The sequence below is a fragment of the Micropterus salmoides genome, unplaced genomic scaffold (genome assembly GCF_014851395.1).
Source record: "Micropterus salmoides isolate LMB-PRFRI ecotype aquatic unplaced genomic scaffold, ASM1485139v1 Ms_hic_scaffold_2, whole genome shotgun sequence".
NCBI classification, from domain to species: domain Eukaryota; kingdom Metazoa; phylum Chordata; class Actinopteri; order Centrarchiformes; family Centrarchidae; genus Micropterus; species Micropterus salmoides.
Window position 1 is genome coordinate 10,030,645 of NW_024041150.1, and position 14,600 is coordinate 10,045,244.

Genomic DNA, 14,600 nt, shown 5'->3' on the forward strand with positions numbered 1-14,600 from the left:
ACATTTTGATTGGATCAGTTATTGTGAAAAATGGCTTCTGGTTGTCAGACTTATGCTTTCAAATTTCAGTTTCAGGAGTATGATGTCCAGAGAGGTGACAGTCTGCACCTCAGCTGACACTACAAATGTACATGTTACATGTTTACGTTCATTGGCTGAGTGTCAGTGGGGTTTGGAGGGTGCGTACACATCTGGGTAGATTGTGAAGGACTTTGTGGCTCACAAGGTTCACATAATGCCATTTTGACCATAGAAGAATTGATAATCAGCTGTTTGCAAAAACACTTTTTTTGCTTAAAATGTATTTAGAGTACTTTTACTTGATTATAATACTCTAGTACTCTTTTCATCCCTGCTGAAATGGAAATGAATAAATCATACTGGTTCTTACCACACATGCCACAGAGCAGACCATTGTAGGAGGTGGGCACAGTGACGTCAGCGTGGTGGTCACCATCAAATCGCACCCTCAGGCCGAAGGACGTTTCCAGGACAACAAACTTGCCACTCAAGTAGATCTTAACTCCACTGATGGAGGTGACAGGTGGGACAACCACTGTCCCATTGACCTGAAGAGAAGAGAGAGATTTATTCTGATGATGGGCAGAGAGTGCAAAGAAGACAGGACAGACAGTGTCTGTAGGTGGAGCCATTCATTTAAACCAGAGGTTGCCAAACTTCCTGTCAGATGAGACTGATAGACCTGTAACTGTAAGATGTAACTAAAAACATTAATTTTGACTCAGTTCCAGGAATCATTGCAATGAAATGCAGAATGAATAATGTTATTAGTTACACCTGTGTTTGACGTTTTGAAGGCAAAATGGTCTGATTGTGTATTCAGTATTGAATAACCCAGAATAAGTCTTTTGGACATTAACTGTAAATAAAAACATGAAAGTTTTTGGTCTGCTGTGAAAATAAGATATTTTCATTTCATTTTCATCTACACAATTTTCCTGGTTGTTCTCCAGCCCCCCAATTTAACAACAAAAATGTTCATCACAATTTCTCAGGCTCCAAGATGATTTCTTTGAATGTCTGGTTTTGTCCAAAATCCAAAGATATTCAATTTACTCCTATACAGGGCTAAGAAAACCAGTAAATATTCACATAGAAGAAGCTAGGGCCAGTGAATCTTTGGCCATTATTGCACAAAAGTGATGACAAAAGAGTACACTGATTATCAGAATTGTTGCTGATTCTGTTTTTGTGAACTGACTAATCGATTTATAATCGTTTCAGTGCTAAATATTACAAGCACCTGTTTCTCTTTGGTGCTGTACAGCAAGCTCTCCCTTCAAATGTAAGCTGGTAGTACATAGAGTCAGCGATGGGGACAGTAGAGATTACTACTCAAGCAAAACTAAATCTTTAGTGTAGCAGTTGCTGTGAAAGAACCAACATGTCAGGTAACATACCTGGACTGTGCGGCCCTTGCCGAGGATGACAGTCACACCGTTCACATTGATCACCACAGCCCTGACGTAGGAAACCATCTTATTGCTTCCTCTTTGCTCATTCTGGGTGTCCACAGTGAAGTGTGGCACACCGGATGAGATGTTGCAGGATTTGGTCAGGGTGTAGGAGCAGGCTCCCATGTAATGGTGGGCGTGTTTGTCAAAGGTGATGTAATGTGGATCACCAGATACTGAGCACATACCATTTCCTGTACAAAAGAGGTAAGAATTTAGCTGTGTGGCGTCTATGTGGACTTTTCTGGTGTATCTGATTTTACTGATAGAGTGAAGCTGCAGAATAAAATGTCAAGTGTTCAACTCTTAAGGACAACAAGGTAAGTTAAATAAGTTGGAGTAATCTTTAAATCCTCTTCAACCTGCACCACTTCTGTATACTTTCTGCTACAGACTCAGAGGCACAGGATAATTTCTACCATGTGCATGCATGTAAAGTTATTGATATTCTGATTGTGTATTCAGTATTGAATAACCCAGAATATGATTGTGCTGTCTTTTGAACAACCACTAGCCAATTGTTAATAAAAACATGAAAGTTTTTTTCTGCATTCTCCTGGGATAAAAAGCTCCTTACCTTAGTAATGGGCCTAAAAATGACCCCTGAGGAACTCCACATGAGCTAAATTTTATTTTGTAACTAAATTTATTATATTTAAAAAAATATGCTTGACTTGCTTTTCTAATTTCTCAATCATAACTGATCCCAAAACTTAAACAGGATCATCTACAGGCTTCACTGATCTTAAGTTAAGAAATTGCCTTTGACAGTCAACCACAGGATCCTGCTATTTGCACTCTCAGCAATGGGCATCTCAGGCAAAGCGCTCCTGTGGTTTGAATCTTGCCTCTCGGGGCGTTCCTACAATGTTTTGTGGCAATTATCTTCCTCTCACTTCCTCGTGGTCATTCCAGCCAAACAATCACATAATCACCATAACATCAAACTACAAACTGACTCCTCAACCATCACTCCAACCAGGGTGATAAGAAACTTGTGTGTCATGATTGATGACACCTCTAAACCCTAACCTCTAACATGCATTTCCTGTGCTCTACTTCTTCTATCCCCTTACAATTCTCTTGTATTGATTGCACTTTTTTGTTAACTCTTACTTCTTTCCCGAGGTAATCCCATGGATGTCATATGTGCTGTTAGCTCTTACTAGTATTTATTGCTGCTCTTACTAGTATGTACTACTAGTAGATCTCGTGCTGTATTGATGATTTGTTGATCCTTGTATGTTGTTCATCAAATGTAAGTTGCTTTGGATAAAAGCGTCTGGCAAATGAGTAAATGTAAAAGTAATGTAACGTGTGTGTGTTTAACGTACCCAGAGGGTGACATTCATATTCTCCATCTTGTAGCTGGCAGCTCTCAGTGGCTGGTTTACAGCTGCTGTTGTGACACTGGATCAAACCTCCACTGTGACACACACATTTCTGCTCACAACCCTCCAAGTACCAGTCATCACCCATCTGACAAACACACAAAATGCAAATGATACATTGTATAGAATACAGTATGCAATACAGTCAGTGCATGAATGCATCAAGCCTCCACGAAAATGTCAAATACATTCACAGCCCATTGAGGCTGCCCAAGTGTACAGTGACTGAAAATCTTCTCTCAGTCTCTCAACTGATGTGAACTGACATTTTTGGACACAAGCTTCCACCTGCTAGCTCTTCGTTTGTATAATATTCAATCCATCTTAAAAATTATTGTATTTACTCAGTATCTCCAACCATAATTTCTGATGCTCTCACAAAAAGTGCTTACATCAAGGCATCCATAGCCAAACGGTTAAGATGCACAGCACATAATCTTAATATACCTTACCAAATAAAAGTACCAAATGCTAAAAATAGAATATAAAAAGTGGATTGTGGATTTAATTTTTGAATATGTGATTGAATTATTGTTTTAAATATGAACACCAGGAATGTATCAACACTTGTAAATGAAGGGAAACACCTGAATAAAAGAGAGGAGAAACATATAAAATTCAGATGATTCAGTGAACCAGGACTCACTGAATATTTTGCTGAATATGAAAATGATTTCAAGAAAAGCTATGGCCTTTACAGTCACCAAATCTCAACCCAGTTTCACACCTTCAATGTTCACTCAGTCTATCACAACAGCAGCGTGATGTGGAGTATGAAAGTGCTGCTAAGCAGCAATTATCTTCAGATGATGTCATTTTAAGTAAGCTGAACAACCCATGATTGGCAGCTCTCTTCTTCACTTAGACAACATCATTTAATGTTCCTTCACCTGAACGAACCAGTGAACCACTCACTGGGCTGTTATTAGGGCCTGAGCGTGAAACATTCCCTATTGAAAATGAAGGAATTTTTCCCTCTGCAAAGTAAGCTCATTTTTGGCAGCGTAAACATGCTCAAAAACTCACCAAACTTTGCAAACATGTCAGAAGTGGCAAAATATTACGTATTTAAAATGACCTTTTACGTTGTGATCAACTACTCCTAGCAAGTAGGCCATGTCAACTTCAAAACTGTACCAGAAATCTCTTCAGACACTCCCACATTGATTAATCCATGTTGTAAAATCTGTGAGTTTTCGGTTAACGACGTGGAGGTGGAATGGCGGTGAAGTTAAACGCTTCACCCTTGACACAAGAAGCTGTGTAACCTGACTGTACATGCTCAGATCTGTACCAGATTTTACACGTACATGCCAACATCTACCCATAGTCATAGCGCCACCTGCTGGCAACATGAAGTGACAGTCAACGAAGCAGCCCCCACAGCACATTTCACCTACATGTATGAAATTTCTGTGGCACATGTTTCATGTCCAGACCATAGACTGTATACGTACCAAAATGCCTCTTGGAGCAATGCCCTAAACCCAACAGGAAGTCGGCCATTTTGGATTTAATGGTCATTTCTGAACTCCTCCTATGGAATTACTCTGATCGACTTCAACTTTACACTTTCTAGTCCAATCCCATTGACGATTAAATGTTGTACAAACGGTGAGTTGTTGTGAAATGGCGTGCACATGGCGTGGTGTCCAAAATCACATGCGAGATTTTGCACATGCTACACATGCGAGGGCCTGCCCAACGCTGCTTCAGCTTTAATTATCCTTTACATCTGATACTATTTTTGTCTGATCATGTTATGCAAATCAGTCAGGTTTCAATATAGATCCCAACTTAAAACTTCATTGCAAAATGAGCATGAAGTTATGTGCCTTTTATTATTGAAGAATGGAATGTGATTAAAGTCACTTTGAGGTCTTTCTCACTTACAGGGTGATAGGATCCACTGGTGTCCACACAGCCACAGTCTTTCAGGGCCACACACTTGTCGTTGCTGAGGATGAAGCCTGGATTACACTCACAACCCTCCACACACATCCTGACAGCCGGGCGGTCCAACCACACCCAGACACGTCTCTGGACACGAACTCACACACAGAGAGTAGGAGCTGTTGGGAGGACAGGCCAGGGCTGCATAGAGGAACAGAGGGATGGATGAATGGATTAGGGAGGGGTGGTAGGAAGGAGGGTAGGGTAGAGACAAGGATAAATAAAAGAAGGAGCAGGACATGGATGAAAAGAAGAATGTTAGGTTGTGGGTAGGGGGATGGTAGTTGTTGGAGCTTTTCCTGGTCCAGTAACACCTGGGTATAGTAAGCTACTGGCTTAAGGCCAACATATACTTATCTGCTGAGGTGTTGTGCTGGTTAAGCTGTATGCTACGTAGGGTGGAAGTGATTTACGGTATCTATGGTTACCAATGTAGACAACACTGGATGGAGGTGTGCGTCATTCACTTCGGATAGACAGTCAAGTTTGCACTGAACAAAGACAATCCTAAAAAATAGAACAGGGGCAATAGTCTGGAAACAAATATTATTTTTCTCTTTTCTATACTTGACTTGGAAATGACTCCAATTAAACTTTTCCATACTTCCTGTAAATACTCGACTTTGGGAATCACCAAAGTTATTGTTGGGAACATGAATGTCTGTAGCAAATTTCATGGCAATACATCTGATAACTGTCGAGATGTTCTGCAGTCAGGATGTCCTGTGCCCAAACCAGAAGCAGAGGAAACAATGATCTTCTTTGGAAAAATGTTTGTCAAATTCAAATAATGAAGACTTACGGCAGAAGTATGGAGTCCTCCACTGGTGAACTTTGGCTCCGGCACTTTGGCAGGCATCAGTGTAAGCCTGGAGCTGGTCACACAGTACATGTTGTTGGCCATTGAACTGACACATGTCATACACACAGCTCTGGAAGAATGGAGCAGGATTCACCACACTGATACACTCCCTGGAACAGAGAAAAACACTCACTCAGTTTGAGTAGGAGAATGCAGATGGTCAAACAAACCCAAACCACCAAACACAATGTTGGTATGGTCTCTTCATGGGATTTAAGAAACTACAAAGAATATGGAATCCTATAAGTAAAATAGCCTTTAAGCAACTCAGGTATGTGTGTGTGTGAGAACAAGCTATAGTTAGTTAGAGTTAGATAATCTTTGTATCTTTTTAAAGATACTACCATCTGCGTTATGGAGTGATTTAGAGACACTTGTGTATGATTTCTGTGTAACAGTCTCTCCTCCAGTAACTATATGTCTCTTATGTGGTAAAGTGCTTCGGCCAACTTTGTTTTCAATTACTGCTAAGTAGTTTTTCCATATTCTCTTTCGCTTGGAGTAATCCTAGTTTTAGGAACTATTCAGTCCAGGGGTTATTAATGAATTCAAATGAACTAATTCATTGATTTGAATTGGTTCCACATGCACATTTAATGCCTACGTCTGTGTTGACTCAGCAGGGATGAAAATCAAATTAGAAAATAGAAAACTACAGGAGAATTTGAAAGTAGTAAAATATTTAAAAATATTTCCTGTTAGAGTAAAACAAGTTTGTTCAGATTCTGAATCTGTATCTGAGAAAAAGTAGAACAGTTCTTCTCTGGAAACCGCAATTTCCCCAGTGTGGGACAAACAAAGGTTTTTTCTTATCTTAGTTGGACCAATAATTAGAAAATGAAGCTGACCTGAAGGGTCCAGCAGGGTCCTTGATTTTGCCGCATTTGTCTGGCTTCACCACCTCAGCCTCAAGTTTGGGGTCACAGTCTGGGTCAGGCTTGGCGCCTGGGGTACACCTGATCAATACAAACACAACAAGAGGGTCACATTCAATTTCTGAAATCAACAGTCTGTTCAGTCTAATTTATACTCAAGAATTATTGCAGGAAGAATTTAGACAGTATTTATGTAACCTGTGACATTATATTAACAAATCATTTGACATTTTTTTTGGAGTATCACATTAACTCAGGAGGATTTTCAACAAACAAGACATCCCAGTGGTTTTTAAACTCAAGAACACGCTAATACAGATACTGGTCCACCCTAAAGACCACACACCCAAACACAAGAAGAGCAACCTAGTGTATGCTGTCCAACGCAGTGAGGAATGTGACACCACTTATCCCCCAATTATAAATAGAGCCTGATCGATCCATCCTTTTGCAGATATTATGGGCAGATATAAGCTATTTGCAGGCGTTTATAACAGCCGATATATGACTATTAAAAAAGAAACAGACAGTCGGATCCTTCCCTCAGGTCATGAGTGTTGCATAGTTTCCCCACCAGAGGGCGATCTGCAGCTCTACCAGAGCTACGGTGAGTAGCTCCTGGTAGCTCTCACACTCTCTCAGTGTCTGGATCTAGCTTCCAAATAGTAACATGGATGACTAAGTGATCAACTACGTGCTCAGTTATAACACAGTCAGACTATCGCAAAATAAATGTTTGCTTTATGAGGGCAATGAATAATACGAAGTTCAATAACACGAAACGTTAACATTAGCATCTAAAAGCTTTCTTATAATCCGCATGCTAGCTTGCTCTGCAAAAACCTTGTTGATTAAACAATGCTAAAACGATGGATATTTTTCATTCACTTTCGTGAAGTCGTAAGTCCCCCTTCACTGTTGAATGCACTTGCACGTACGCTCACGTGGCAGGGGGAACACTTTCTATCAGGAACACTTACCTTGGCACAACACCGGTCAGTGGCGGTTTAACGTTAATGGATCCTCTGGGTCACTGTACCATAGACGGCATGTTTTAGAGCGCAATTAGGAAATGGTTTCTCGTAGCTTTGGCTAGAATTAACAGCGCTGTTAAAGGGATAAACTAGATGTGAACACGCTACATAGTAAAAATTAGTCATTGTGACAGATTATATGTAAACTAATAACTACTGCATGCCAAAAAATATATACATAATTGTTGGCCTATATAGGAGAGCCCTGTTTATAATTATTATTATAGCAATGACATGAGATATGATATATGGTATTATTAATAGTAGAAGTAGCAGTAGTAGTATATAGGCATTTTTTATAGTTTGTTTTGCTGGCCCCCACAATACACTATTTACTTTAATGTTCAATACTACATTATTACATTACACTTATTACATACATTTTACTCTTATTTATCAAAATTTTAATATATTTTGTTGTACTTTTGTTCAAAGTACTATTTATAACAAAAAAAGTTTCTATTTATACTGCATTATGTCATGGTGTCTTAGTGAGGTCTTAACATAACAAACCTTTAGGGATAATCTTTGTTTATGTCATGCGTTTCCTAAAATAAGGGGGAAAAAGTATCAGCCGATATATCGGCTATCGGATTTTAAAATCCTCAAATATCGAAATCGGTATCGGACTTAAAAATTGCATATAGGTCGGGCTCTACTTATATTGCTGTCCTTTCATCACTTCTCAGGAAACTAAACAAACGTTCTCTTCTGGCGTCATGTGAAGATGTCGTTCACACTTGGCCTCGGGTGACTCCAACGACCTTTCTAGTCCTCCGACCAGTCAAAGTGCTTTTACACTACATCACATTCCCTAACACACACTGATGGAACAGCAAACGTTGGCAATTCAGGGTTCAGTATCTTGCCCAAGGACACTTCGACATGCAAGCGCCGATTAACAGGCAAGCTGCTCTACCTGATGAGCCACAGACAACTTTCCTAAACTATTAGTAACTGAATACAGGCAGCCTTTATAGAGTCCATACATGAGCCTTCAAGAGAGTTTGAAGGGAATCCATAAATTCTCATAACACAGCAGAAAGGTGAATGCGTGTAAACTCACGTGTCATCCTCATCCTCTTCTGTCTGCCAGCTGTTCCCGAAGTTATTGACATTTCCTACCAGAGTGCCATCTGGTTTGGTGAAGTCATTGTCTGGGTTCCCGTCATAGTCACCACAGAGACCACACGTCTGGTTGTAGTAGGAGCTGGAGGGACAAAGACGAAGAGAGTACGGGATTAAGAGATGAAGAGGAACGTCTTAAGAAGATTTAAATGGTCAAACACTGTTTGGCAAAGTGACAGAATGCAGAAATGTCTTCATCTGATATCATTAATCAGGGCATCATCAAAGGAAGATACATAACCAAAGTATTAGGAATGCTGGGTAGAGTTATCAAAAATATCACTATGACCTTTGAACTACAACTTGCATAGATGCCCAGCTGATTTCTTACATATATATACCTCTATAGTTGAGTGTACACTCTGGGGGGCATGAACTGAAGTGAAGTCCACGATAGTTGACTACACCAAGGGAGAGCATGTAGAGAATAAGCAGGGTGGGGCCGAGCATTAAGCCTTGAGGGACACCACAGGTGACGTAGTGTGCCAGGGATTTAGCGATCGACAGAACAAAGTCAGCCTGGAGGCAGTGGTTAATGACCTTAGTGATCAGTGGACTTAAGGCATGGATGTTGGATTTTACAAGGGCTATGGGGAAGGGGTCCAGGGCACAGGTGGAGGTTTTCATCTTTTTGATGATGTCCTCAACCTCTTGCTGTGAGATGTCAGAAAAACAGCAGCCTGGGAAATCCAAGGCTGCGGGTTGGAAGTTGGGACAGGGAGGGTGGAGAAGCTGGATATGAGGGAGAGGATGGTGTCTACGGTTTTCCAGAAAAAAGTGAAGAAGTTGTTGCACCTCTCCTCTTGGCTTCTGAATGACAGTGAGTTTGAGGTTTGAGGATGTAATTTATAGTGGAGAAAAGTTGCTTGGAGTTGTAAGGGCTATTGTTGATGATGTGTGGAGTAGAACCGTGACTGTGCATCTCTCAAGGACCTTGCATAGGACTTCTGATGCTCTCTGTAGGCTTGCCTATGAACAGTGAGTCCTGAGGCCTTGAGGTGCCACTCAAGGACACACCCAGCTGTTTTCTTCTTCCATAGTTCGCATAGTTTGTGTACCGGGGGGCTGAGTGTTTACATTTTAATGCAAGGCATTCAGATGAGGACAGTGTAGGCAGAGGGAGGGGGGGATAGCTCCAAGTTCTGTCTCTGTATTACAGCTAGGCCCCAATACTGGCTTTTTCCAGATAGCTGTAACCTGGGGGGACAGACTTCATTAAACACTGACTAAACCCCTGGCTGGTACCATGTTTCTCTTAGGCACAAAAAGTCTAATCCCACTTCCATTATGTGGTCTTGTATGAAGGATGCTTAATTTGTGAGGGACTGTGTATTAAGCAGTTCTATTTTGAGCAATGATGCTGGGGTTATTCTTTGTAGAGGCCGTAGTACACTGGAATCCACTCCATGTTTTCTGGCCTGCTTGGTGTGCAGAGATCTCACTGTGTTTCCCGTGTTACTAGCACCGAGAGCGTCACTTCTTGACGCGGCACACGTGCAACAGTTGTCTAGATTGATGGAATGGTTGAAGCAGAGTGACCAAGCAATTTATGGTAAACAAACTTTTGACGGGAACCTCTATGGGATGTAACGACGTAGGCGCATATGTCGAAGATCTATGATGACTGCAATGCACGTTGGAATGGTGTGGTTGTTGAGATTTAGCAGCTGCGGGATAGAGTACTTGAGCTTTATGCTGGTCGCCGAAAGTGTTAGCCTGGAGCTAGCCGTTAGCCAAACAAAGAGAAGACTGCACAGTGAGATGGTCCATATCATGGCAGTGGGGTGCGTGAGGCACGGAGGACTAGCTGGAGGCAGCTGACAGCTAGCTACCAACTGCAGATGTATCAGTCCTAGGCTTGAGGCCAAACCGGACGGGGACAGCTAGATGGCTGCCGCAAGAGTATACCTTGTAGTAGGAGTGATGGAACAATGGAGAAGTTTTCACCCACTGAAAGCGGCAATAATCAGCCGATGTTGGAGGAGATGGCAGCAGGTTAGTAGATGGCCTACGCTCCTGCATCAGTGTTATTAGCTATTACAGTGTTCTCTTATATCTCTTTCTTCTATGTTGCCTTATACTTTCTCCAAAACTTGAATTAATCAAAGCCGAATTATCAGTGAAAAGATAGAAAATGATAGAAACATTTACTTACAATTTTCCAAAGAAAAAGAAAAATCACATCTATGCAAGCAGCCAAGGAAATCTTATATCAAAACATTGTTCATTTTATTCAAACAGCAGCCATTTTTAAATTATCAAAATACCTGGAGAGGAAGGAACCTCTATACCAACCTGGGAACTGAGATTCGGGCATAATGGTTTCCATCCCAGCGCACCTGGAGGCCAAAGGGCGTCTGCAGGGTAATATACTGACCGGCCAGACTGAGAGAGATGAGAGGAGAGGGGGAGTGAGGGAGGGCCACCCGCAGTCCGTTCACCTGCCGGAGAGAAGGAAACACAAAAACAAAGTTAAACAGAAGCTACAGGTACAGTTACAGTTGTTTTACACTCATAAAAGTGCGGTGAGGATGTTGCAGCTGGATGCAATTTAGGCCACAATATGAGGAAAATCTGTGCAAAAACATTGTTCTATATTGCAATGATGAAATGACTTGTGACAAATAAAGAAATATTGAAGTGTATATACTGGCTGCCTGGTTGTCAACAGGATTACAATAATAATAATAATAATAAGCATAATAAGAATAATAAGAATATATATATATAATAAATTAAAAAATATACATATAACTAAATGTTTCTAGAGCAGCAACAGTAAAGTTTAAAAATGCTAGGTCATTACATAAACTCAATAATGTCTCAGTGGCAATAAATCTAAAATGTCTAAAATAAATAATTTTCCTGACATCAAAATACTGAGTGATGTTTAGAAAGAATTTAAAACTCTGGTCCATATCAGTCCTTCCTCCTGTCCTCCTCCTCCTCCAATTTTGTTGTGTACTAGCAATGTGCGCCCTGCTACATATATTACCATATATGTGTTCAAAAAGTTGGAAAAGATAGAGCAGATTATAAATAAATACACCCAGTATGTATGTAAATAAAAAGATTTTTCTTATTCATTGTCTTTCTTTTGCGATGTGTTAATTATGCATGTTGATATTGCGATGACAATGAAAATATGATTTATGATTTACTATCTATGTCTAATGTTGTCCATACTGACCAGTGTCTTCCTGGCCTTCATCAGAATCACAGTGATTCCATTCACTGTGACGTAGAGTTTCCTCAGGTAGGACACACCTGACACTCCTCTTTCTTCATTCTTCCCCTCCACTGAGAACCAGGGACCTGCACACGGAGCAGAACACCATAAATAACCAAAGATATGATATAAATAAATAAAAATATGTTGGCTGATATTATCTTATCAGATTTTATTGTTTCAGCCTCCAGTCCAGCATGGCTTGGGCTATGACAGGTTGTTCTACTGTAGCGGGTTAATGTTTCAGTAGGTCAGCGGTGGAGGCTATGCTGTTGACAGACTTGATTGTTGATTTATTTCTGAAATATTTTTTTGCTAAATTAGATTTGCACAAAGCTAATGGCATGTTCAGTGGAAGAGCGCTAACATTAGTCAGCGGTTAAACTATGGTGTTTAATGGATTCTAAATACAGTATATCTGCGACCCGCTTGTCTGTAGTTACAGTCAGTGCGTCGGAAATGAAACTAGAGGGACATGTAAATAAACGTGAGCTGAACAAGTATCTAACATGACTTCCTGCCAAACAAAGGGATCTAGCTCCCCTTTCAAATGTGCAACGTTAGTGTGAAATCTCACAGTCGCAGGTCCTTGTAAACAGTCATGTAGTATTAGATGCATTCAAGAACAGCGTTTCCTCTGGGTCACTGTATCATAGATGGTGGTTGAAAGATTCTCGTATCTTTGGACAGAATTAAAAGCGTGCTGGAAAAGGGATGACGTAATGTGAATGTGCTACATTGAAAATAGTCATTGTGACAGATTATGTGTAAGGTAATAACTACTGCATGACAAAAAAATATATCGCATATGTAGGAGAGCTGTGTTTTAGGGTTGGGCCATGTCTACAAAATTTCCATAGGACAATGTCTACATGATGTTATAAGTCGCGGTGGATATTTTACAAGCACAGACCAGCTAAAGCAGCATTGAACACTCAGAGTTCAGATGTTGGTTTCGGTTGTTTGATAGGCTGCGTCATTAACAAGCCCACAAGCGGCTCACCTGCGGCAGTGATAACGGATCACGGGTGGAGAAATACAGAAAAAAGACGAGTTCTGTGTCTTTTAGGCGCCTTCATACAGTAGAGAGAGGTGGGGCAAGTCGATGTGTTTACCTGACGTCTAGGCCTCTTGTGTGTCTGTGTGTCTGAGTGTGGGGGGGGGAGAAAAATCTGAGGAATGAGCGAAGCATATTTAAAGTTTATATGTTTGTTGTGTTTAAAACCTGCTTTCACGTGGTGGTATAATGTGAAACATCCAGATTCTTTGGCAGGGGGGTGGTGGGGTTTACAATCACGATGCCTGCTCAACGTTGTGATGGCCGATGGCATCGTATATCGGCCCAACCCTACTGTTTATCATAAAATGTAATTTAATAATTGTAATGACTTGAGTACTGTATGGTATTATTATTGTTAGTACTAGTAGTAGTACATTCATATTTTTTATTTATAGTTTCTGTTTGGCAGTCCCGCACAATAAGCTACATACACAATTTTTTTAATACTCAGTAGTAGTAATACTAGTAGTTAAATCTTTTTTGTAGTTTTGACTCTTATTTTCAAAACTTTAAAATATTTTGTTGTACTTTTGCTCAACATTTTATTATCTTAATGAGGTCTCATAAATCAAATCTTTGTTTATATTATGTGTTTTTGAAAAGCATATCAGCTGATATATCGGCATATCAAGTTTTTAAATCCTCAAATATCGAAATCAGTCAGGCTCTACCACGAACCACCAAATGTGCCTTCATCAGAAAATAGTGTTTCTGGATTTATACATGGATGAAATGTGCAAAAAGTTGTATGAGTTAGACTAATGTCTACTATGGTTATATGTTCATAGTGCCACCTCCTGGTGTAAAGACATCATGTTTTACGTGATCACTTGAAGTAAATATATGCATGTGTCATCTAAATGTGGACAATGTAATTAAGAGTTGTGGCAGGTTGGGCATTTTGCAGCAATTCACATAAAAAAAAACATAAGAAAAACACTTTCCTTTAGCCAATTTGGTGAAGAATGGTTGAATTTGTAGCAGCAGTGAAAACAGTGTTCAAAAGTTTTAAATGGTTGAAAATCTGTTCAGGTGCAATGAAAATGAAAGACAATTCTCAGTGTCTAAACCTGTTCCTACCTGTGCTGTTCTTGCAGTTTCTGGCAAGTGTGTAGGTACATGTTCCCATGAAGCTGTAGAATTTCTTGTCAAATGTGTTGTAGTGCGGATCTCCAGACACCACACAGTCCTGAGAGCCTGAGAGAGAAGGACAAGCAGTGTGACTACCACAAGAACATTAGACTACAACACAGCTGAGCTAACAGTTACAGGCCTGGAAAAGTTTCAACACTATTAGCATTTGAGTCTGAAATCATAGGAGCAGTCACAAAAATGACTCAGTTTGCTACCAGCCTCCATTGGTTAGGTGTGCTATTGCAATGGGAGAAGAGGCAAATCGTTTCAGAAATTAAGATTTCTCACTATTTCTCACAAGCTGGTTGGTGGATCAGAAACACACTGAATTAAATCAACTCATAACACTGTTAATTTATGTCATGTGACAGTTTGAGGAGTCTTCCAGCAAATAACTAGCCAGTTTGCTGCTGTCCTTTTGGTCCTGAAGAGATATATGCACAGATGTCAAGATTTTTT

At 40.3% G+C, this 14,600-nt stretch overlaps 1 protein-coding gene across 1 annotated transcript in view; it reads right to left on the reverse strand.

Moving 5' to 3' along the window:
• Positions 1-14,600, reverse strand: part of zanl (zonadhesin, like) — a 115,549-nt gene that overhangs the window by 20,855 nt on the left and 80,094 nt on the right. Inside the window, 11 exon segments of the mRNA XM_038730452.1 lie at positions 392-569; positions 1,422-1,669; positions 2,810-2,954; positions 4,760-4,865; positions 4,867-4,960; positions 5,622-5,791; positions 6,530-6,637; positions 8,657-8,800; positions 11,014-11,159; positions 11,909-12,033; positions 14,088-14,204. Of these exon segments, the coding sequence (XP_038586380.1) occupies positions 392-569; positions 1,422-1,669; positions 2,810-2,954; positions 4,760-4,865; positions 4,867-4,960; positions 5,622-5,791; positions 6,530-6,637; positions 8,657-8,800; positions 11,014-11,159; positions 11,909-12,033; positions 14,088-14,204 (1,581 nt within the window).